This window comes from Melospiza melodia, chromosome 4 (assembly GCF_035770615.1).
Source record: "Melospiza melodia melodia isolate bMelMel2 chromosome 4, bMelMel2.pri, whole genome shotgun sequence".
Taxonomy (NCBI): Eukaryota; Metazoa; Chordata; class Aves; order Passeriformes; family Passerellidae; genus Melospiza; species Melospiza melodia.
Genome location: NC_086197.1, coordinates 6,962,966 through 6,988,074, shown reverse-complemented (window position 1 = coordinate 6,988,074; position 25,109 = coordinate 6,962,966). Strand labels below are relative to the sequence as shown.

The window sequence follows — 25,109 nt, the reverse complement described above, 5'->3', positions numbered from 1 at the left end:
TGGAAATGAGAGAAAATTAAAATAACTCATGGGGATAGGAAATGAAGAAATAACCCACCGAAATGTGTGGCCCTCTAATGTGGTAAAATCTCCATTATTTACAAAGTTTCTAAAGTGGGTCAGAAGAAGACATTCCCTGGCTGCCTGCCTCTGGAGGAAGAGCCACTGCACAGCTCATGGCATGGCTTTGGGAGGGGCTGTGCAGGCTTTCAGAGCCCCCCGTCCTGTCCTGTTCCTCTTCAAGCTGGGTGTTGGTGCTGCTCTCTCTGGAGAGGGTTTATGTCCCTCACTCTGTCCAGGAGGTACCAGGCAGCATCCAAAGCCCACTTCCATCAGCCAGATTCAAAAAGATAACCTGGAGGTGAATTTTCCTAAAAATCACTCCAAGTTCTCTGTGCCATGCTGGACATGAGTCCTGGTGTTGTGAAAAACCTCTGAGGATTGCAAACAAACACTTTTAAGAAGGCTCTACTGAAGGGTTGTTACCGCCATCAATGATTTGGGGTTTGTCCTTTTACACATTTCAGGCTCAGGCACGTTCCTTTTGAGTTGAGTGAGCACTTCACTATCTGCCCCTTGAAATCCTAATTGAGCCTGTGTTTTCTTAAGTCTTGGTTTCAAAGGGCAGAGGAACAAATGTGATTCTTGATTCTTTTCCCAAAGGTGTAGAATCATCAATAACGTGTCCTGGAAATAATAGTTTGTGCTCAAATCTTGCCTGCCATAATAAAAATGGCTTGAAATCACATCCAGTGACAAAACCCTCCTATATTGAACTGAAATATAGGGTCTGAAAGCAGCTGAACCACTGATGGAAAATGTTGTGGTGCTTCCAAATCAGTGGCACTGGAGCTGCTGGAGCACATCCTGTCCTCACAGACAGTCACTGCTCAAGAAACACATCACAGATGTTGGGGATATGAAGGAGCAGAGCCCTTCCCTCAAAGCATCAGGCCAGAGAAGGGCTAAAAACAAAATCCCAGGCTGGAGGCATCCCTGAGGCATTTGCCTGCCTGTTCTGTGTCTGGAATTCAGGATCAGCCTCGGGTCCTGCTCATTGTCAGAAACTCTGAAACAGGAGAAGCCTCCTGTGGTCTCTGCTAACGAAGTGGTGTTTATCACACTCTGTAATTGCATTTGCCATGGTATTTACAGCATTTCCTATGTTGTGAAATGGAGAAATCTCAGGCTTGCCCAGGGCTCATTGTGTACTTTATTCTGCTCCTAAGCCCACATGTATCTTTAAATATTAACTTACACATTGGCAGTGTCCTGGGGCGGCCTCAACCCCACAGCTATGAGCTGGGAACGTGGCTATTGAAGTGTTCATGTTTGCTCTCAGTATTTATCAGGTGCAGTATCCTTTTTTCCAGGTCCTAGAAAATATTTTTCTTTTTTCTTTTTCTTTTTCTTTTTCTTTTTTCTTCTTTTCCTTTTTCTCATTTTCCTTTGTTTCCTTTTCCTTTGCTTCCTTTTCCTTTTCCTTTTCCTTTTCCTTTTCCTTTTCCTTTTCCTTTTCCTTTTCCTTTTCCTTTTCCTTTTCCTTTTCCTTTTCCTTTCCTTTTCCTTTTCCTTTTCCTTTTCCTTTTCCTTTTCCTTTTCCTTTTCCTTTTCCTTTTCCTTTTCCTTTTCCTTTTCCTTTTCCTTTTCCTTTTCCTGTTTCTTCCCTGCATTTTCCTCTGCAGTCAGTATTCCTGACTTCTCTAGAGCAGCACAGGGATTTGGAAATCCTTGCTCAGCACAACATGGAAGTGGAAAGATCTCCTAATGGTGCACCCACTGCAACATTAGCCCTACAAATACCTGTTTTCAGATTTGCTGGTCTTTGGGGCAAAGACAATATATTAATTGCAAGAACAGGGGATATTTGAGCTCACTCTGTGGTCTGGCCTTGGCCACATATGAACTTATTTGTGTCTAAAAGGGACTGATGTGGTCCTGAGCCATTTATGCCACAACACCTTCACCATGACCATGGCTCTGTCTCACTGGCTTCTTTTTCTGGGTACAGCAGTTCCAGCTTGGATTCAGTGGATGAGGAAAAGTCCAGAGCAGCATGCCCAGAGTCCTCCTTCTGTGCCTGTGTCTGTTGCTGTGTGGAGCAGGTGGCTTGAATTTGGCTGGAACTTATGGTGCATTTTGGAGTCTTTATCTTCTAGCTCATAAAGCCTTTTGGATAAAATTTGCTGAGAGCATGAGGGATGTAGAGTTTTGTTTTGTGGATTTAAATCCAATCTTCTAAATTGCTTTAAAGCATATCCTTGTGTTTTGAAATTCTGAAATCTCTGTCTCTGTTTTGTTTTTTTGTTTGTTTTTTTTTTTTTTTTTTTTTTAAGGCCTGTGGTCAGTCATGAACTGATTTAGAAAATGGTGCAAAGAAATTTAAAAACATTTTTTTCTTTTTTTAGGAGAAGAAATAAAAAGTGAGGGCACATGTGTTATCAATACTCTACCAAAAGGAAACATTGTCTCTGACACAGAAAGCCTTTAAAGCTTGTAGAACAACTGGAATAATCTTTCTAATGCAGTCACCATTATTGGAGGTGTCATGGGGCTGTTTGAATTACTTCAACATTGATTTTTGGGCCTTTTCTCTTTGAACTTCAAGTATACACTGTAGATGTGACTCTGAACATGTTTTTCTATGCATTTTATGATAAATATTCTGGCTTTGGATTGGCTTCTTGGTTGGATGTATTTAACTATTAGTTGAATTGAGTAAAGGAGCTTGTCTACTTTTATTGATCTTAGAATCTGAACAGAGACTGATACAACATTCTGAAGGGCTTTGGCCAGCAGCAGAGTGGAGTACAGGAGTCCTTTTGTTAGATGCTTTATTTTCAGAAGTTCTGAACTGGTGCAAAATGGCAGTTTTGCCAAAAGTTTTCTGAGGAAGTAAAGTAAAAGTCTGTCAGCATTCTCCCCTGTCCCCATCCCAAGACCCACAGTATGCCAAGAGTTACCTAATCAGGTATCCATGGAAGAGCACAGGAAGAGAATTCTAGCTGCTGCCCTCCCATTCTCCAGTGTTTTAAGCTGAAGAAATCTCTGTGGTGAAGCAACTTCCATATATTTATTTCTGTCTATATATTCAGTGACATCCAGTCAATTTATCTCCCATAAAGCTGTCCAGGCTTCTCTTGAGAATTTTATTGCTTTTTTGATTTGATTGCCAACTTTTTGATTGCTTTCAACCTGTTTCCTACTTTATTATGTGATGCTCCCAGTTCTTCTGCTGGAGGATGTTGTCAGTCTCTATTTTCTCCCTTTATCCTCAACCCTCTCACAGGACAGGAGACTCAAAATTACAGACCAAGCTTAATGTCTGAGCCTCAGAGAAGGTTGTTCCTCCCCTGTCCTGGACAGGAATCAGCTACTGCTAACACTGTGCAATGCAAGAAAAGAGGGAGTAAAGCCCCTTCCCTGGCTGTCTGGGACCTCCCACTGCTACTGCCACAGGGAAATTTCAGAGTTTTGCCTAGACTGTTGGAAGTGCCAACAGGGAAAGCAAATATTTGTGTGTAAGACTTAACCCCAAGAAGATTAAGTGCAGATGAACGTCAATAGTGCCAGCAACCTGTGAGAGAAAGCGAAAACCGAGAAGGATGTAAAAACAGAACATAATATGGGAAAAAAAAAAAGAATAAAAAGAAAGAATAAAATGCAAAACAGATTAGAAGCAAATCAGGGAGAAGGAAAATTTCAGTGGGGCTTATGGGGCTTTTTGCTTTCCCAAAAGGGGCAGCATGAAGACCAGTAAGAAAAGCATTGCAACAGGGGCTCATCAGGTTGGCAGGTTGGGAAGTTCCAGGGGTGAGCATGGAGTAGGGAAGGAGTAGAAATGAGGGATGCAGCTTGATGGGATGCTGCATGGACAGTAGATGCTTTTGGGAATTGGGAAGGATCCTGGAGGCAATGAATATCTTGCAGAGTCTTTATTTCCTACCTCTTCAGTTCTGGAAGCCAATTGCTAGCTGGGGAAATGGTGATCCGTGGGAAGAGGTTTGGTTTTGTGAAGCTTGGCCCATGTTCTGTGGGAGGAGAGCTGTGCTGCTTGGAAAGCATCCATCTGAGCAAAATCATAAGTGGTAGGGCTGTCTAGACTAGTCAGGAAGGCGTGAACAAATAAGCAGAGTAAAATAGAAGAAGAGGAGAAAAAAGTGTGATTCCTCACCTAGAATGAAATTAAGATGTCAGGAAAAAACATGACTCAAGGCTTCAAAGGCTGCAAACAGAAGATGTTCTTAGCTGGCTTTACTCTGAGGTTAGCAAGGAGAGGAAATTAGACATGCTCATCTCTGGATTTACGTGTTGCTGCTGGAAGTGGGTGGGGAGATGCGTGATAGGAATGCTACAATTAATTATTATAAATCTCTTTGTAACAACTGTGTGGGCAGCGTGCAGGTGTGTGTGAGGACCTCGGCAGCCTGACAAAAATGTAATTATCGGTTCTGGAGGCAGCAGTGCTCAGTCCTTGGCACTTTGTCAATCAGCAGAGTGGTAATTAACCATTGCCAGGGGCCACTGTGTTTCTCTGAAGAGGAAGGCAGAACCTCCTCAAACACCTGGATATGGTCTGGGTGAGAGCACGGGGGAAGTGTGTCTTACCTGGCAGACTGCAATTACAGCAAGGATTTCCTGACTCAGAAATCAAACCAGAACTATTCTGCCTTAAATATTTTTCTTTTTTGACCTACAGCTTGAAACTGGCAGCAATCTGCGTCCATATAACCCAACCTAAATACACTGGGTTTTTGAAGTGAAGTAGATCATTAATCTTTAGTTTGCCAGGGGTCATGATAGATTTTCTATCAATGAAAAAGAGGTTGGAACTCTTTTCTAGGAAAGATATGCACCTGCTTAAGTAATTTGGTGAGCAAAAGCAATGACTTCCAACAATTTTATAAAGGAAGTCTCATATAATCTGGTTTAAGGAGAACTGATTCTTGTTGCCCTCATTGCCTCATAGTGGACCGCATGTTATTTTCTAGTTTGGCTGACACAAAATATGGGGTTTGGGACTATACTACATAAAATGGAGAATTCAGTGTCCCTGCCCCAAAGCCCATTGTTAGGGATTTCCCTCCCTGTGGGTCATAGGAAATCATGTTTACAAAGCAATCTGAACCACAGGAGTGAATAAGAAGCAGCCTTGAGAGGAAGGTCAGAAGCTGTCTAAGGCACCATCTTTCCAATTTCTGGAATTGGAGCTGAGGAGTCGGGGTGAGAAAAAGCATTGCTCTGTGGAGCCTTTTACAGTTCCCCATCAAATGCAGTAAAACACACTATAGAGCAGCTTTAAAAACAAGGGGAAAACAAAGGCAAATATATCACTGACATAGAGTGACAGCCAAGAAGAGCTTGTCAGGCCTGGGTTCCTTCAAGGATGTGCACTGAGCCCTTTCACACCCTTAGTGCTGTTTGCTGAAGCATTGAGGAAGTGGGAAGGCATCCAGAGAACTGATTCAACTCAGCTGACACGGTGGGGTTTGAAAAGGAGCAGGAAGGAGATGGAGATCTGCAGCACTGCTGACCTGCCACAGCTGGGGACACGGTGATGCAAAACACTGCTCCTGCTGGTGCAGGCTGTGCTCAGGGGTGTCCAGCAGCTGTTGGAAGGAATGATGGAACAGCATCTTCTCACAGCTGCCACAGGGCTGGGTTTTTTTGGTCCTGATGGAACACAGAGACAGATTTTTGGGGTAGCCTTCAGGAAGCTCTTGACCCAGCTGGCTACAAGGAGTGAAAGTGTCCCACAGCTCTGTATTGCCCTGGAAGACATGGTCGATCTGTAACAGTGAATTGATTGTAATTTGTCAGAGCTGAGCAGAGCTGTGTCCTCTTCCTCTGAGCTTCTGCAAGCTTCACAGATGCTGTGTGAGAATTACTTGTGAGCTGCAGTGGTAAAGCTCATAAGAGACACACAGGGTGAAGATTGAGGAGTGCTCATTTGTGGTTGCTGTGGATGTTCTTTGTCATGGCCATTACTGTAACTTTATTGTCATTTAACTACATTTTAAAAGTCCAGGCAACCCACAATTGTAACCACTGTGTCACCGCCCAAGATTCAAAACTCAGCTCAGAATCAATGAGGTTATAACTGCATATAAACCCTTCCTGCAATTTAACACCAAGGGGAGTTGGCATGAGAAGACACCTATCTTATCAGGTAATGCAGAATTTATTATAGCACTCCTCCCTTTTCCTCTTCCCTTTTATGTGGTTTTGTATAGCTCTCACAAATTGTGAGTTATACATAGAAAGCAAAGTAATAAATGAGTTTGAAATATGAAGCCACAGAATTTTTTGGATGAAAGCAGCTTTGTTAGTTTAGGGTATTGGTCTACTTTGAGAAGTGATAGAGGTGAAACTTTGCTTGTGAGATCTTATTTCACATGAACTTTGGGGGCTGAGCCCAGTAATTGGATCAACTGATGTTTAAGTTGAATTATCCCTATAATTTGTACATATTTATATATTGTAACATATGAGTTCTAATTGACTGAAAAGTTTTTTGAATAATTAAGCTTTGAAATACCTGAGAATTATTCCCTCAGCAATCAAAGGATGAGATATGCATTTTCAGCAGTCTTCATTAAATTTAAGTATTTAAGTCACTAATGTAAAACATGAGTTTACACCTTCCCAGCAATGACACCACTGACTCCAAAAGGCACAACTAAGCTGTCATGAGCTGTTGGACAGGTGGCAGCTTCTTTAGCTGCCACCACATTACTTTTGTTCTCCTTTCTGTTGCTGTATTCAAATTGCTGCCCGGCCATGTAAGCAAGACCTGGACTCAAAGCCTAGAGTCCATAGCAAAGCATCTTCTGGTGTGTCACTCTCCAGCCCCGAAACCAAAAGGTCAGCCACAGTTCTTGGCATTTTTTAGTGGATCTGAACATCTGTGGAACTCAGTCCAGCTCCAGCCTCAGAGTTGTTCTGGTTGTGTCTCAGGAACTCATTTCTGAACTGGAGTGTCTGAACAATTTTTACCTGGCTTTTTTAAGGCATGGACAGTGATTAGCAGAGCTGGGAGTCAATGTCCTTGTATCTACTGAATTCTTTTTGCTGCTAGACATCTGCCTTCCTTCCCATGTAGCTCTGAAACCAATATGCCTGTCTGTCTGTCTGTATTTCATGTGAGGTATTGTGGAGAGAGCTCATTACAGACAAGCTCAAGTGTAGCCAGCACTTAGCTGCAAGTGCAAACATATCATGAACGTCTGTGTTGCATTAGGATCTTTCCAGAAGACATTGAAACACAGCCAAGGTGGCTTCACAGGCTCAGTGTTCTCCCAGCATTTGCTGGTTCAACTGTTCTTAAAAAAATATGGAATTTGGGAGAGCATGGATGTCAGCACCAGTAAAGATTGGCAGAGCACCAAGTGGCAGGAAATAGGTGAGTTGATTTAGAGCTCTGTGCTTGAGCCTTCTAGAGGAACTTCATGGAGAGAAACTTAGTGAGCTGTGAGAGGAGGTGGCTCTGGGGAGCCACTAGCGGCCATTTCTGAGTTATAATTGGATTTCCCACTCCCAGAGCTCCATCCATCCCCACCTCCTGTCCTCAGCTGAGCTGTGAGGGGCCTCCACCAGCCCAGTGGAACACCTTCAGAGCCTGGAGCTGGCCCATCAGGAAGGATGAGAGGCAAATGTGAAAGCAGTGGCATTGCAGGCTTTGCAATGGCTGTGAGGTCTCCTGTTTGAAGTTTCCCAAGCCATGGAGCTCAGACAAAGCACCTGAGGGAACAAGAGCTGTCTTACCTTGCCAGATGTGTCAAATCAGTGCAATCTCCATCCTGAGAGGGAATGAGTCTGGTGAGTAGGAGATGTGATTTTGCTTGACAGCTGTTGGTTCAGCTCACAGAGAGGTTTTGCTGCACAATGAGTGGATTCCTTCTGGAGGAAACACAGCCAGACTGCTGCAGATGCCTGGATGGTGTGCACAGCTCCTAATGGGAACATGAGGGATCCACAGCCGGGCCTTCACACACCTTCTGAGCCCTCTTCCTGTCTGTTTGCTCACCCCAAACACATCTAGGGCTTCAGACTGCAGACACATTCCTCTTGCTCCAATTGACTTGCTCATGTGGATGCAGCCAAAAGCACAAGCCTTTTTGGGGTGTCTCAGCTGAGACCTAAAGTTTTAGGCTCACAGGTCTCACTGTGGGTTTCTGGAACTTTCAGTTACCTGTTTCTTCTTCCTCTCTATTCTTTCCTTTAAGCCTGTCCGCCTGACACTGCTCTGGGGACCTTACTGTTCAGACATGGGTCAGCCCATCAGGGTCTGGCATGGAAAATGTGGCAGAAGATGTGGAGAAGTACATCATCCATGTCTTAGTGAGGCCTTTCTGTGTCCTTTTGGTAGAAAACATGACCATCATACCTTCCAGCTGACCAGCACTGAACTGAGTAATCTCAGGAGATCAGGAGCATCTATACAGTAACACACCAAGGCATTTGCTCTTAAGTTTCCAAAAGCCTGATGTCTGAAGCAAAACTCAGCTTTGTTTTGTCCACAGGCAAGTGCAGCCTCTGCTTCACTCTCAGTTTGCATCCAAAGCCTTAAAAAACCCCATGGGTTCATCAACATGTTCATAAGTTTTTAGCAAGCTGGGATTCTGCTTTCTGACAGCTCTGTTTAGGCTGACATATGTTCCTGCCCTTTCCTTCTGTGCAGGAATGTGTCTCTTCATTTCCATGAAAACCTCCATGGTGAGGAGTTTCCTTTTATTCCTGCACATATCCTGAATTGCTTCATAAAAGTCACTGACGATGAGAGCTGGAATTATCTTCAGATTTTATAACTTGGCTAAAAAAGTCTGGCTGCAAGCTAAATCTTCACGCATAAATCTCAGCCAGGAAATAATTTAGTTTCTCTCTTTCCATCAAAACAGCAAACAACTCGGCCCACTCCCAAACAGTTGCAAAGTTCTCAATGGTAAAAGGGTATTTTAGGAAAGGATTAAATAAAGAAATGTTACTAAGTGGCAGACTCTCTAGGGTGGGGAGAATGTGGAAGGAAAAACATTTGGAATGATGCAATTTATCAGGATTTTTTTTCTGTTTATTTTTCTTCACTTGAAATGCCTCACAGATATCTGGAGGGAGCAGGATAAATCAGTTTGGTTGACTTTCAGTAACACTGACTGCCATGAGAAGTGTAGGTGCTGTATGCCAATACAGGAATGTACTTATTAACAGGATTAAATAGAGCAAGGCAGAACGGAGAGATCACCTGGATGGGGCTCAGATTAAACAAACTGGCCATCCAGTCCTATCAGCTGAGTTTGTGCTGCACTTTACATGTACTAACCCTAAACCACATCTGGCTGATGAAGGGAGGCCTCAAATATCTGCAGGAAAGGGTCTTTGCCATTCCCTCAAGAGGCTCAGTGCCATGTTCTTGCTGTGCTCTTACAGATTAGCTCACACTACCATTGATTTCTGACCTAGGTAATGAGTGAGAATAAAAGTTTTCTTCCATTCCTGTAAAATGTATTCTTCTGCTGGCTTTTCCGCCCATTTACTGACCCTTAGCTCCAGAATAATGAGAGGAATGACCATAACCATGTTGTTCCCTAACCATTCACACCCATTTTGTTGGTAAATGGTGCCTAAGGAATGGTTTGTTTTGTTTTCCGTGGCCCAATAAAGGCAGTTGCTAGAAGTTGTCCTTTGATCATGCCTGAAACCTTGGTCTTGGACCATGGACTCTGCTCATGTATCTCAGCCATATCTGAGCCATGCTCACAGAGCCAGGATTTTCCCCTTCTTGGATAATGTGGACTTAAATGCCTTGATCAGGGACGCAGAAATATACAATTTTTATATTGCAAACTTGTATTGACTAAATCCCTCAGTATTGAAAGCTCAATCAATCACATGGTCCAGTGATGGGCAATTTGTCCAGGATCCCTACTGAACAATATGCTTGCAGATTGCAGGAGACAAAGCTGCAGCTATGGGCAATGCCTACCAGCACCTAAGGAAAAACATGGTTTGTGGTGGGCTCATACTCTGAATTTGCACAGAGAAGAACAATGGCCATTCTGCATGCAAGTGAAGTATCTGCCCACGAGTTCTGGCTCTGCTATTGCTCCTGTCCCATACACACCACTCAGGCTCTGAATAGAGACCTTTCTGGATTAGGCTATAATGACTCAGAGACTCTACAATCACAGCTGTTCTGCAATCCCCATTCTTGGAGACAAGGAATGGAAGCACAGGGAAGCTGTTTACTGGACCTGCTTGCCCCTAACTGGTTGTTGTCCTCACTGGAGTGGAGACCTCCAGTCCCATTCCTCTGACTAGGACAAGGATTTTATCTGCCCTCTCTGATGAGGTGTGAAGTGCACGTGTTGCTTAATGAGAACAAGCTGTTCAGATAACACAGCTCAGGATGATAGAGGTTTTGTTCTTCCAACATTATCATTGCCAAAAGACAGGGCAAGTGTCCTCATTATGGGACTAGACTGGAGCCCAGGTCCTGATTTCCTTGGAGTGGGTTTGCCTTTTTTTTTTTTTTTTTTTTTTTTAATTCTTTGATGTCAGGCAATTTTTGTGGAGTTGTGTAGATGGTGACTGGTGGTGTGGGTACTGTGTTACTGCAGGAGGGGTGTGAGGCAATCCAGATCATCTGCTCCTCAAGGCTGTCCATTCCCTGGCCCTTGCTATTGCTAAAGTGATGCAACACAAAGCTGGTGAAAGTACAGATAACTTTGTGTCAGAGAAATATGGGACAAGCATAACAAATTCCACAGAAGAATTTTGGACTGATAGAGAGAATTAATTTCATAATCATGTTTAAAGCCCATGCATACACAAACAGTAACACAGACTTACAGGGGGGAGCATTTACTGCCTGTCCCTAAGTACTTGGCCAGGAACAATAGCAGATTTTGAGGGTAAAAACACATAACAGCAGGATATTATGAGATTTTTCAGACCTCAGTGCAGTTATTCACAAAAGAGCCAAACCCCAAGGTAGTCCATGATTGAACTGTAGCTCCAAGGTATCACCATGTGCTCACTGTGCAGTGGTGTGGCACTTGCTGTGTAATTATCTCTCTCCAGCACAATTATTAACATAGGATTAAACAGCTGTGGGCCACCAGTGCAACATTAACCAGCACTGGGGTGTGTGCTCTATAACTTAGATGCTTGGAGGGAAGAGTTCACCACAGGGCATCCACCAGCCCTGTGAGCATTTTGTCCTCTGTAAGTGTGGCTGCAATCCTCCTCCTCCTGAAATCAGGCTGGAAAGAGTGCTCCAGGCTCGTGTGTATGGGGAGCCCTGACTCATGCTGCCCTTATGACCTTATTTTCTGCTGGCATTGCAGCCAGCCCTGTGTGAAAAGCTTTCCCCTGTATAAGGTATTAAGTTGTGCAGCACATGGTGGGAGTTTCTGGTGCTTCTGTGTCTGTAGGAAACTCAGCAAAGCAGCAGGGAGAGATTTTGGCCACTAAGTATGACATTTGATTTAAAATATGATCCTGTATTTCCCTGACCCTGTATTTCTGTTGAGAATTGAAATACTGAAATACCTGTTAAACCATTTTCTCAAAACCCTCTAACTTTATGAATCCCAGCACAGGAACAGAACCTGATCTGAGGAATTGTACTAGAGTGAAAACAGCTTTTGTCTCCTATAGAAACAGTCATTAATGCCCCAAATGCTCAGGGCATCTGAGCACATGCAAGCAGGAGGGTGGTTCCCTAAATACCACATCTTTCCACATTGAAAACTGTTTGCCAAATCCTGCCATCTTCAGAGTAGCCTGTTGCCCATTTATCTCACCCAGGGTGGTCTGGGGCCCTTTCAGGATTTCCAGCCCATGCAGCAGCCGGGGCTGTGGACAGGCTGCTCTGGGCTGGCTGGTGGGACAGGGATATCTGTGAGCAGCAGTGAGCTCCCATCAGCCAGATGTTAGATGTGCTGGGAGCTTGTTCTTCAGAGCTGCTGATCAGTCTCTCAGGCATTTGGTCCCTTTCTCAGCACTGACAGATGCACAGCACTGCACATCACAGATGTTTGTTTTTCCTTCTCCCTTTCTCTTTGCTTCTTCAACCTCACCAAGGCTTTTCCACTTCATGCTGTGGCAGCTTGTGCTGGAATGAGGGCTGGACCTGGTGCTCAGCCCTGCTGGCATGGGGCACAGCAAACAGAGCTGTCCTCTTTGCCCTGGGCTTGCAGAGCAGCTCAGGAGTAGATGCAGATGCCTTTTGTCAAACCCTTGAGTTTCACCCAGCCTGACTTCAGGGCTGCTGCCATCATTTCCATGCAGGATTCACAAATCCCTTCCTGCTGGCAGGGAAAGGCTTCATTAGAGCCTCTTGTCCTGCTCCTGCCATGGCAGGGGTGTCTCCACGAGTGCGTAAGCACCGTGCTGGAGTTGTTTCCGCACCATTCAACTCAGTTTCAGTGCCTGATTCCCTGCTCTAAATTAGTTCCTCTGACTCATCCTCCAGAGGAATTTCTGTCCCTGTAAAGACTGTAGAAAAAGATCAGAAACCCAATGTTTCCTACCCACGATTAAGGTTACCTATTTTAGCAGGGTGATGCAAAGACCACCACAAGGGACCCACCAAACACAGATAAATACAAGCCTGAGTGTGGTCCCTGTGCTCTCCTGGACCCAAACAGACTTGGGAAATAAAGAGAAATGTCTCTAGAAAGTTCCTATGGATGCTCAGGAGAGATGTGAGCATTCCCCCTCCCCAGTGGCACCATAGGGCAGCAGGTTGCCCTGCAGTTCCTCTTTGAAATCCCAAAGCCATGCACAGCAGCAGGGCATGCTCAGGGCTTCCAGCTGAGCCTTCAGCCAAGGAAATCCTATCTGTTTGTAAAGGCAGCTGAGCTGCAGCAGCTTGTGTGCAGTGTGAAGCCAACACATCCAGAGCAGAGGGATTTATAGGGCAGCTTGATTTTTATAGATGTTGCATTAACTTTAAACATTTGCCTCTCTCAGCGTGGGTTCTCCTCCTGTGCGTACAAGTGCCCCTGGGAATGATATATTGTCTGGGGAGGAGACATGGCCTCAAATTACACTAAATGTCCATTTCTTTGCTTTCTTGAGAGGCAGCATTTAGTGCATTGCAGTCACGCTGTGGCCATTTGCCAATACCCACCCACAGCCTGCTGGGATTTGCTCGGCTTCTCTCTCTCCCCATTTTGACTTATAGGTGACAGAGAAACAAAGGTTCTCTTCATATCATACATAACATTTATTTTATTATATATTTACTGATCTCAATTCTTCCCTCCTCAGTGACAGAGGATGTGGGCACTGAGCATTTGCACTCTGAGGGGTACAGGGGGGTCTGGCATGGCCTCACCCCCTGGAGGTTCTGAATTCCTTAAGACCTTAATCAGCCTTGTTTCCATGTGTCCCCTGTTCTCCCACCTGCTCCTCTGTGCCCCTTACATCCATGTTTAATTAAACCTCAGCTTACAGACATCCCTGCAGCACTTGCCACACCAAAACTTCAGTCCCCTCTGTCAGGACTCCCAGGGAACTCCACAAGTTGTAAAACATTAGACTGAAGTAAATCACACTTAATGGAAAGACCCCAAACCAGGTATAATGCTACTACAAACCTGTGTTGTTCTCATGCAAATGCTAAAGATAAATATTTTTCTTCACCATTCTGATTCTGGTTCTCAGCTCCAGCTGCATCTGGGGATGATATATTTGGATATACTGTACTTCTCTCTCTGCTACTGTGCTGTAAAGTGTGTGTTCTCTACTTGACAGAACACTAAAATAAAGGAGGTTTCTAGAAGGTGTTGTAACACAAGGTGAAGGTCAGTTCATTCAAAAATTTCAATAAATAGGAACACATAATAAGATGCTGTTCTGCTCTGATCAGCATTTTCATTTCCCTGAGTTCCCATCAGTGAGAAGCAAGGACACAATACACTTTGATTTTGGGTCTTGCTGGTTTTATCCCTTCCTTGATATTTAATTAGTTCTCTGTGTGTATGTGTGGGGAGAATGGTGATCTAATCCTGTTGAAATACAAGCCAAGTAAAACAAGTTTAGATGGAGACATGGTCACACAGCAACTTTCAGGCAGAGAACAATACACTTGGGGTAAGGTATATTAGCAAAGTAGTTTTAGGCATATCAGACCTAATTGGTTTCATTGTAAGAACAGTAATACTAGGTGGGAAAAAAGCTGAGTTGAAAATTAAAGTGGATAGCAAGTTTTGGTAACTTTGGTAGCTGTGGTAATGAAAAGATTCTGTACATATTGTTGGGGGAAAAAGCCACTTACAGAGACTTTTGAAGCCCTGCTAAGACTGCAATAACTCTGAGACAAAAAAACCCCAAAACCCAAAAAACCAACAAACCCCAAAAACTAACAAAAAAACCCAAGGAGAAAACACCCCAAAAGTGACTCTGTAATTTGGACATTTTCAGCGTTCAGGGAGAGCAAAATTCAGAAATCTCTGAAGCAGCCTGTCTTGTAAGGTAGATTTAAATACACATTTGCTTGTTAAAATTATGGAGAAAAGATTTTGTTTGTCCCTCCTCAAAACATTTTCCTTTAAGCTCAGCTGGGTAGTACATTTTAACATTCAGGATCATTTGCCTATGACTGAGCAGCTCAATCCAGAGCTGCCCTGTGTGCTCCTGACCAGGAACAGCACAGAGGTATATTGGGAATACCCACCAGCCATGCTGTAAGGAGCAAAGGCAGAGGCTGCATTTGCTTGGGTTGTGTTCCTGCTGGGCTCTCTGTACAAATCACAAATGGGATGGGACTGCTGGGAACGTGTCTTGAGCTGTTTTATTTTCCAGCATCAGTCTCATTACATGGTTATGACAATGGGAAGATGCCACCAGCTCACATCCCAGGCAGCAGACCAAGAACTTAATGTTACAACTTACTTTATAAGTTTTTTGATCAATCACACAAAGCAAAAGCACATTGACAGCAGTTCTATCCAGTATAACAATACAGTAGTTCTAACCACTATAAGCACAGGTACCTTTGGTTAAACAATGCTTGCTTATTTCAAATGCAATACCTGCTTGTAAGCCTTAAAACACAATGCACAGAGCTCCATTATAAAGTTTAAAACTTCCTTATATCTCGCTAGATAAACTTTTCTGTAGCTTTGGGAGTTATTCTAGACAAGTGTTAATACACAGACCACTGTTATATTTGTTCCTACTTTTCTACTTCTTACATAATTTTTCTGCTGACCAATCTCATGGCTACTGCTTAGCTCTAGTCACAGTTCTGCTGTCTCTGAGGCTGCCTTTTGCAGCTTTCCCAAAACCCTCTGATTTTATGGATTCCCACAAGCTGCAGAGCCTGTGAGCTCGCTGTCCTTGCCATGAGCTCTGTGCATGCCCTGTGGCAGGGGTGGAGAGCCAGGAGTGGTGTCCTGGCTGCTGCCTCTGCTTTGGCACACCATGGAGACATGTGCCACCCCACAGTTCCTTACTATGCTGGCCAGCCTGGGAAGTTCTGGTGGAGGGAGCCCAAGGAGGGTGATGTGAGTCTCAGCAAAGAGGCTGAGAATAAACCCTGTGAGGGCTCCAAACCCCTCTGCTTCCCCAGCCCTGACACAGGTACACATTGGTGGGAGCACTGGTGGGGCTGGCGGGCTCCTGGGAATGCAGGAGGCACAGGGGATGGCGCAGGTGGGGCTGAGCTCAGAGCTCAGTGGAGGAGCAGGAGCTTTCTTGGGGTCTCTAGCTGGTCAGAGTGACCTCAAGATGTGTTAGAAAATCCCTTTTCCCAGCCCAGCAGTCGAAGAAGGAGCTAGAGCTCTTCAATTTTCAGTCTCTAGATTGTTTATTGTATCCTATCTATAAAATTATTTCTCCCGTCCAGCCAAAGTCTGCTCAGCAAGACAGTCAGAAGCACTCTGCCTGCCCCCAGGGCGGTGTTATCTTTTTATACTAATTTTATATTTACAATTACTTTCCAATACCTATCACCTATGTTAGACAGTGAGCTTCTACTCCAAACCCATCTAAAACTGCCAACATCATCCAGAAGATGGAAGCCAAGAAGAAGAAGGAGAAAGGCTGGACATGCCCAGATTCCTCCATCTTGCCCCCTGAACACCCATTCTAAAAACCCCAAAAATCTATTTTTCCTCCCATGATAAATTCACTATCATTCTACTTAAACTCTCATGGCCTGCAGATCTTCATCTAAGGTTGGTAACTTGCTCCATGGGCCATAATCAAAACCACAGGGGCATCTTGGGCTCTGTGCCAGGGTCTCTGAACCCCTGGCAGGGAACTTGGCCGTCCAGGACAGCCAGAGGGATGTCCTGAATTCTGACAGAGCTCGGCTGCTCCTGCTGAACAGCCCAGTCTGAGATTTCCCCGCAGTTCCCCTCCCATCTCAGCGCTGCATTCCTGCGGCATCGCGGGCAGAGCGCTCGCAGGAACGCGTTCCAGGGAACAGGAGAGAGCAGCATCCCCAGCTCTGCCTGTAGGAATGTGGGGGGTAGCACGGTCGGGACAGACAGACACAAGAGATCTCTGCAGCCAGGTGGTGGAACTCGGGGTTTATTGCAAAGGGCCTGGGTGCAGGGTCCTGCTGGGATTTGGGGTTTATTGCAGAGGGCCTGGGTGCAGGGCCCTGCTGGGATTTGGGGTTTATTGCAGAGGGCCTGTGTGCAGGGTCCTGCTGGGATTTGGGGTTTATTGCAGAGGGCCTGGGCGCAGGGCCCTGCTGGGAGCTGCCAGACACAGCTCAGAGCAGGCCCGAGAGAAGAGAGGGGGAGAGAGGATGAGAGGGTAAGAGAGTAAAAGGGCAATAGAGTAAAAGGGTAAGAGAGCAAAAGCGTAAGAGAGTGAAGTTCTTGTTACAATACAATAAATCTTCTTCTGTGTTGAATATTCTAATTCTCATTAACCAGTCTGGTACAATATACAAATCCTATAGCATTTACATACAGCCTATAAGAATCATTACATTACCATGCTGTGTTACATTTTAAACCCTAAAAACTCCTCTTTGGGCCCTTCTGCCAAGCTAGTAGGGTCTGCTGTGACCCTAGGACCTGTCTGCAAGCAGAGGGCGTTGTTCCATCAAAAGGGGATTACCTTCAGCTGGCCATGGCATTGTTTTCTAGTTGTTCAGTAACTGAGGTATCTCAAAGCTTGCCTCAAAGCTTGCTTTCATTTCAATCTCGCTTATAGTTTCTATATTCTCAAAATCTTTTGCCAAGCAATCATATTTATAAGGCTTTCCTGTTTCATCTTCCCCAATACCTGCCAAGAAAAAGCAGTGGGCTGGCCCTGTGTCCCTCCCTGGCTGATTCCTGTGTCCCTCCCTGGCTGCTGTGTGGTCAGCAAGCACAGGAAGGGAGCTTGGAGATGCCCCAGAGTGAGGTTGTACCCTCTTGATTTATTTTTCTCTTCCTGGAGGCCTTCTGTCTCCCACCGCCTGGGCAGGGAATGTAGGGATTTACTGTCAGGACTGACTTATCTGCTCACTTGGCACGGGTGAGGTGCCTGTGGTAGGCAGTCTGGCTCATACCCTACACCTTTTTTTCTCCCCTTTCTTGTCTTGATTAGTGTGGTTTCTATACTTGCTAACCCATTGACTTTTTTCCTTCACAAGTACAGGGAATAAGGTGTTGATCCCTTCCTGGGCACTGGCAGTGACTGTGATGACAAATCCCCATCCCCATTTCCAATCCTGGCAGAGGTGACTTGGTGTGACTGTCACTTGCTATCTTTGTTTCCATCCTCTCAGCAGCTTCTCAGGCTTCAGGGCTCCAAGTGCCAGGAGCAATGCCTCAGGACAAGCTCCAGGTGTGGCTTTGGGGCCAGGGACCTCTCTTCAGGTACATCCATGGCTGAGGCTCTTTTCACCAGTCCTCAAGTGGCCCATAATGACCCTGCATCCTGTAAAAACACCCCCAGCCAGAGCAGGGGTGGAAGGGCTGTGGGTTTGAAGGGCAAGTGCGGGGTTTTGAAATGGATGCCAGCAACACCCACTGCAGATGAGAGCCATCAGCAGTTCAGATACCTTCACACCAAGCAGCGATTTGATGCAGGTCAGAACAAAGCTCTTTTTAAAGACCCCCCCCAAGTGCACATGGACATGGATTTGGGTCTGTTTCCAGGACAAGTTTCCCCAAACTTCCAAGAAAATTATCTGTATCCTGCCCTTGCAGCCTGCCCTGGGAAGTCAGTGCCATTCAGATGCCATTTGATGGGACTCATGGTGACATCCATCCCAGTCTGAGACAGTTATCTAGGCAGGAGTCTCCAAAGATGGTCCACCTCAGGGAAGTGTCTAAGGTAGGCAAGATATCTCCTCTAGGATGTGCCCATTTCTCTCTGCAGACTGGTGGGAAAGATGATTTGCCATGACTAGCAGCCTCTAAGGAGCTTAAAGAGAAAATCTGCTTTTAGTGCTGAGTGAAATGAGGAAGAAGAGCACCTTGAGAGTGGATGTAGCCTGGCAGAGGCTTCCTGTAGGCAGTGCTTCATATCCCAAAGAAATCCTCATCTCTAATATTTTGAATGAACTGGAGAGCTGTGCTACAAACATTACATTTCCTGTGGCAAATGCTGACCCAGCATTCAGCAAGGTAACAATAGCCACAACAATTTCTTTCTCCATCCAGGTCCTGTGCATCTTGCTGGGGCATATGAGGTCCTAGGGCGAAATCCCAGCTTATCTCCATTAATGCCAGTGGTATGGATATGTCCTTGGGACAATTCTGTACCTCTGAATGTGCTGTTCCTGCAGCAAGCAAAGGTGGTTTAGCTCAGCACTGCCATGCTCCATCACTTCACCCAACACGATGCTTTAACAGCGCTGACAGGGACTTTTCCACACTTCAGCACGAGTGTTGGTCTTGGCTGAAAAACCCCAGTAACTGGAGGTTAAGTCACTCTATCCCAAACCCAATACTCTCCTCTGCCAGACCTCCCCCATTATTCTTTGATTTCTTGTCTTTCTTTCCATGCAACACACTCACTCCCGCTGGAAAGACTTTTAGGAAACACTGTGATTCCAGTGGTTTTTATCTGTGTTGCCATAAGGAGCATGAGGAGATAACTGGGACTCAACATCTCTCCCCTGGATAGGTGAAGGGCAAGACTTGGGTGTCACTGCTGGGCTTTGAGTGATTTGAGTTCTGTAACACTAACTTCAACCACTTATGGACATTTTGTGGTGGATGAACACTGCCATCACACCCTTATCCATGGCACCTTTATCAACTATGCCCTCAAACCAGGCTTCCAGAAGGCAGGTGTGTGTCTCTCAATAAGAACAGTGTATATATATATCAGTTCAGGGTGGTTGGTAAGGGGTTTGCATGCCTGAAATGTGATGATCCAAAATCAGTTTGTTAGGTTAATGATTGGACTGGATGATCTTGGAGGTCTTTTCTAACCTCAATGATTCTGTGATTCTATTCTATTTATTACAGTGCTGATTTCTTTGGCAGATTTTGTAAATCTCCTAGATATGGTGAAACTTTAAACTCGGTATATTTGTGAGATGGTCTCTCAGACAAATACTCAAACATATTTAATAAGCAGTTTCACAGCTGTAGGCTATCTGGGATAACTCCTCAGGATCTGTATAGTTCTTGTGCCACCTTTCTCATTACATCTCTGGTTCTGCTCTGAACTTGAGTTTACCACTGCTGAGGATGCCCTCCTAACAAAACTGTGGAACAAGCAGACATGCAGACAGATCTTCAGACCAAACAACTCTTCTGAATTATCATTAGGGAATCCAAATTTTGAATGGAATTTGGAAAATGACCTATAAGTTTTGCCTAGGAGCCATTTCCTAGTCCTCCTCTTCATTTCCCAAGCATCCAGGTAGCAACTTGGACTGGTTAACTTCTCACCAGCTTGTTCAGCAGCTGTGTTGGTTATCCAGGCCGTGCTGAGCTCACAGCTGTCACAGTCACACAGCTCTCAGCACCACTTTGTTGCAGCCAGGTGAATCCCAGCCCCAGCAGTAACAGCAGAGACAGGACAGCACTCAAACATCATCATCATCATCACCATCATCATCCCCACTGCAGAGTCCTGTGAAAAATGCTGTTTTAACCAGCCAGTGAGATTGAGAGGACTCCACCTTGTCATTTTTCCCTATGTAGAAGGAACAAAGTGTTTATTTTCCAGCTGGTAGTCTTGCAGTTGCAGGCAGGCATCCAGTTATCAAGCTGGGCTCTTCCTATCACCTACCCTGTTGGCAAACAAAGCCCTGCATGCCAGATAGTGCCTCATTTTTTTAGAACTGTGCTGTTCCTGTGATGTCTCTGGATATCTCCAGATAATTTAAGCACTAAACTGTGTGTTTCAGACTGGAGAGTGAGGGCTGTAGAAAAACAGTATAAGCAAATGAGCTGGTTAGCTTTTTGATAGTGTTTGAGAAGTTTCTGAGTGGCTCTGTAGAGCAGATCTACGTCTGTTGACAAAGGACCAACCTCAAAATGTTTGGGATGTGTCTGGGATGAGGATAATACTATCCCTGATGTCTGCTATCCCCCCATCAGCCAGCCCAGGCAGATGAAATGCACTTGGGTTCACACAACCTCCCACTTGAGCTGCATGGAGTGTTTGTTCCTCTGCACTGGACTCTGGCATGGGCCATGCCTATCACTGCATCCATGGAAAATGCAGGAAATCCCTGGTGAAGTGGAGTTTCCACCTCATGTCCTCCCAACAAACATATTTCCCTAACTCAGTGTCCTCTTTTACGAGGATTTAAATTCAAGAAATTTTCTGCTTGAGGTTTTGCAAGGGTTTGGCAAATACAAAAGCCAAGATGTGCTGGCTGTTTTCAAAGACCACTTGGACTGAACAGTGATCAAAACCAAACTCTCTCCTTTTCAGCAGAATTTCTGCCCCTTTATCTGTGAGCTCCCCATCTTGCTAGTATCATTTATAAAAGAGCCCTAGAGAGAAAACAGTTGGGGCAAGAATTTGCCATAGAGCAAAACCCTACAGAGCTTTTGCACAAGGAACAAGAGCTTCCAAGGGAGTGGAAGCAGTTGCTGTGTTTGTGTTGACTGGCCATGGTTTCCCACTGCTGGGGGTTTCCAAAGCAAATGAAATGTTATTCATCAAGGCAAGCTCCCTCCCCAGCCTTCAGTTGTTGAAAATACTACAAAGTAAGATGGAAAGAAACATGTAATCCTTCATCATCACAGTCAGGATTTACTTGTTTATTTAGATTCCCTGTCTGTTCCAAATGTTCTGCCAGAGAAAGCTCATCCAGACTCCAGGAGTGCTTGACACACATAGAAAAATTTCTAGATGTATTTAGAAGATAAATCCAGCAGAATACACTGCTCATCCTCACAGTGCAGCAGCAACATGAAAGTCCCACATGCACAATAAAATAGCTCAGGATGTTTTTTGTGGGGCAAAAAAAAAAAAAAAAAAAGCAGGAGGCACTGGAGGAGAAATTTATTTTTATGTGAATCTTCTAAATAAGAAACTTTTTGGTGGAGCTGTCCTTGAGCTCCAGGTACCTCCTCTTTTTCTGCCTGGAAAATTTCTTCCAGGTAGAAAAAAATGCAACTTGGTGTCTTTGTGGTCAGTAAAAGCAGAGAGTTGTGTTCAGAGGGTGATTCCTCCCTCTGCCCTAGGAGGTGCAGACCCAGACCTGAGTCTCACTTTTAGCTTAAGAGAAGCAGCTGAATCCCATCCTGAGTGAGGCTGTGCTGGGAACTCACTGCTCAGCAGCCCCAGCTGGTGTTTGCCATTCTACTCCTGTTGCTGCCCCTACAGACAGGAAACCAGTGAGAACATAAACACACCCATGGGATCAGAGAGATCTTGTGGGTCATCCCAGGATGAGGTAGTAGAAGATGAGCACTTGTCCAACAGATGTTTGCAGTTGTACCATCATCCAACCCAGTGGATTTGAAAATGCCCTGTGAGCTGTTCTTCTAGTGATGCCTTGGGGGCAGCACCTTTTACACTGCTTCTCTTTTTTATCTCCTATCTAAGAGCCAGTGGCATGAGTGAATGTCAAAACTTGCTGTCTCTTCTGGGGGCAATAGTGCAGTAAGTTGTATGGGGTAGAGTGGGAGCGGCAGTTTTCAGGCAATGACCCCCCAAATAATTTATGTTAAAGTTATGGGATCATGGATGCTCCTAGAGACTGCTGAGATCTTACCCTCCAGGGTTTTGTCTTAAACAAGCCAATATAATGGGATGTTTAAGACATCTCTGTTCCTGCAAAAGCAAAATAACCAGTTCTGTGTTTGGCAGGTGCTGTCTTTATTTCACATGTTGACATAAAGAGCAAAGGGCAGGCTCTTATCAGAATCTGGGGTTTCTGAAGGGCTGCTAAGCTGAATCAAAACCAGAGTTTTCCAAAAGTGATATCCCTTGACCCAAACTCTAGTTTAGTACCAGAATTTGGGCAGCTTTTCTCCATAAACTCAATGTAGCCTCAGTGCACAGGACAGATCTAACAAAACAGTTCATAAAAGTAATTTTGAATCACTAGTATCATTAGGATTTACAATTTTGGGTCTTAACTAAATCCACAAGTGAAAGAGAGGATTTTACTTAAAAGGATAAAAAACTGAAGTCAAAGCTCCCACAAAAAAGCATTCAGCTTTTGAAAAGTTGTGAGGTGTTTTCTGCAAAGCCTGAATTACCCCTTGCTGTGATAACTTTTTGTGAACCTGACCTGCTGCTGTCCCCACAGCTGATGTGCTCCTCGGTGCAGAAGCCCTGTTTGAGGAGGAGGACTCAGTGCACTGGACAGGTCTGACAAAACAGTTCATAAAAGTAATTTTGAATCACTAGTATCATTAAGATCTACAATTTTGGGTCTTAAATAAATCCACAAGTGAAAGAGAGCATTTTACTTAGAAGGATATAAAACCAAAAGAAGTTCCCCAGAAAAGCATTCAGCTTTTGAAAAGTTGTGAGGCGTTTTCCGCAAAGCCTGAATTAACCCTTGCTGTGATAACTTTTTGTGATCCTGACCTGCTGCTGTCCCCACAGCTGATGTGCTCCTCGGTGCAGAAGGCCCTGTTTGAGGAGGAGGACAGGGTGAAGAAGCTGCAGCAGAAGGTGGCGGCGCTGGAGAAGCGCAACAAGCAGCTGCGGGACCGGGTGAAGAAAGTCAAGAGGTCTCTCCGGCAAGCCAGGAAAAACTCCAGGCACATGGAGCTGGTGAACAGAAAGCTCAGTGAGAAACTTTCCTCTGCAGGTGGTCAAATGCCCTATATTAACTCTTTGAAGCAGGAGAACTCCCACGGTACCTACCTGAAGGTATAATGCAGGGTAAGTGCTCAGGCCTGTGGGTTTTGTCTGCGTTAGAGCAGGGTTCTGGCCCTCACGCCTTCTCTATGCTGTGCTTCAAACCTTGCATGGAAAATGAATCTGACCTTGCTTTAGACACAGTGCCAGATTAAACAGGAATGCCAGCTGGATTTGGCACGGCCCACAGCCGTGTCCTGCTGTTCTCAGTGCACACAGGGCCCGACAATCATCTGTGCCTCTCCTCCCTCACCCAGCTGCACCTCCAGCTTTAGGCTGTGCTTGATGGAAGTGCCAGCCCAGACCTCTGGGCTATTGCAGGCACTTGACACAGGAGCTCCTCCTGATAGTTTACCTCCTCCTCATGGGCTGGGCAAGCAAGGCTTCCCAAATCTTGGGATCTAGAGAGGGGTGTGGTGGGAAGGATGAAGGCATGGATGCCCTTCGCTCCCTTATCACCCTCATGCTCTCGGCCTTGAGCTTGATTGAAGTCCTCACCCAGTGCCTGGGCATAGGCTGTGTCTGAGACTGGCAGTTTGTGCCCCTATTCAGCACAAAATATAGATGTGCTCAAATTGTCTTAAGACTGTCCCTATATATCTTTAAATATTCTAAATCGAATAAATAACAACTTTTATTTTTCCAAAAAGTGCCTCAAAGCTCTCAGTAACTCCCCGAGTGCCTTTATCACTGGTCAGCCAGCTGGGTTGGAAACCACATCATTTTGGGACTGTGTTTAAGACCAAATCCTGCAGTCAGGAGTGGACCGAGCCTATGAGTGGGTGTTGGATCAGGCCCAGCAGGCAATTTCAGATCCCATTCTCAAGCAGGTTTAATTACAGTGTGGACAAAGCTTCAAGTTTTGTAGTCACTGAGGTATAATGGAGGTTGCTGGGCAGCCTCATTTAGTTACATTTAAAACCTGTAGAGACCACATCAATATCAACAGGGCATTAAAAATTTAGGTAGTTTATATATGTATATATTTTAAAATCCTATAGAAAATATTTTTATTACACATTTGATATAGTCTAATTTCTTAAAATATGAAGTAAAACCTGTTTCTTGGTTATCTCGTAAAAAAAGAAAAGTCCATCATATCCTTTATTAGGCATTTAGAAAATCACTTCTGCTCAAGCAGTGTGGGTTTAGGCCTCAGTATCCATGGCTGATAATGTTAATGCTTGAAACTATCCCTGCACTTGGAAAAGCCCATATCAGCTTTCAGATGTGAGCTTCAGTCCAAGCAGAACACAGAAGCTGACTCTCATTACCTTCCAGTTTTGCTCCTTTTGGAAGTACTTTTTTTTTTCCCCTCTTGAAATAATATTGGCATTTTTAAAGATTCTGACTCCTCCTCAAGCTCCACTGGTTTCAAAGGCTCCACCTTCCACATCACCACAATTTGAATTGTTTTCTGCTGGAGTCAGCAATGCTGTTTCCTGAGAATAACTACAGAACTTCGGCTTCCCTAGAAGCCATCAAGAGATTTTAACTCCACAATTTAAATCCATAGAAAAGTAACTACTTTTTGTTGTTTTATTTTCTGGCTTCTAAACTACTGTTTAAACAAATGAACTGATTTTCCTGGCATAGGTATTAAAAGCTTGTGTTTTAATTTTTTGTCAAGAAAAATATTCCCTCTGGTATTCATTCATGTTTTATAAGTGTTTGTATAAAGCTGAGAAAGTATAATTAATATAGCTAAACCTTTGCTATTCTTACAGATTTTCCAAACACAGTGTTGAATATCTTTTTCTTTTGGCTGGTATTTTTGTTGCTTGATGAAAAGATTGGAATTTTCTTCCTGTTTCCCCCTTTGTCTTCCTTAAAAAAAAAAAAAAAAGTAAAACATTTTGTTCTCC

General features: G+C 44.6%; 1 protein-coding gene across 1 annotated transcript in view; it reads left to right on the top strand.

Moving 5' to 3' along the window:
• The window catches only part of CCDC3 (coiled-coil domain containing 3), a 36,610-nt gene extending 11,501 nt beyond the window's left edge, over positions 1-25,109 (top strand). Inside the window, exon 3 of the mRNA XM_063153733.1 lies at positions 22,987-25,109. Coding sequence (XP_063009803.1) covers positions 22,987-23,262 — 276 coding nt within the window. The 3' untranslated portion in view covers positions 23,263-25,109. The remainder of the gene's footprint in view (positions 1-22,986) is intronic.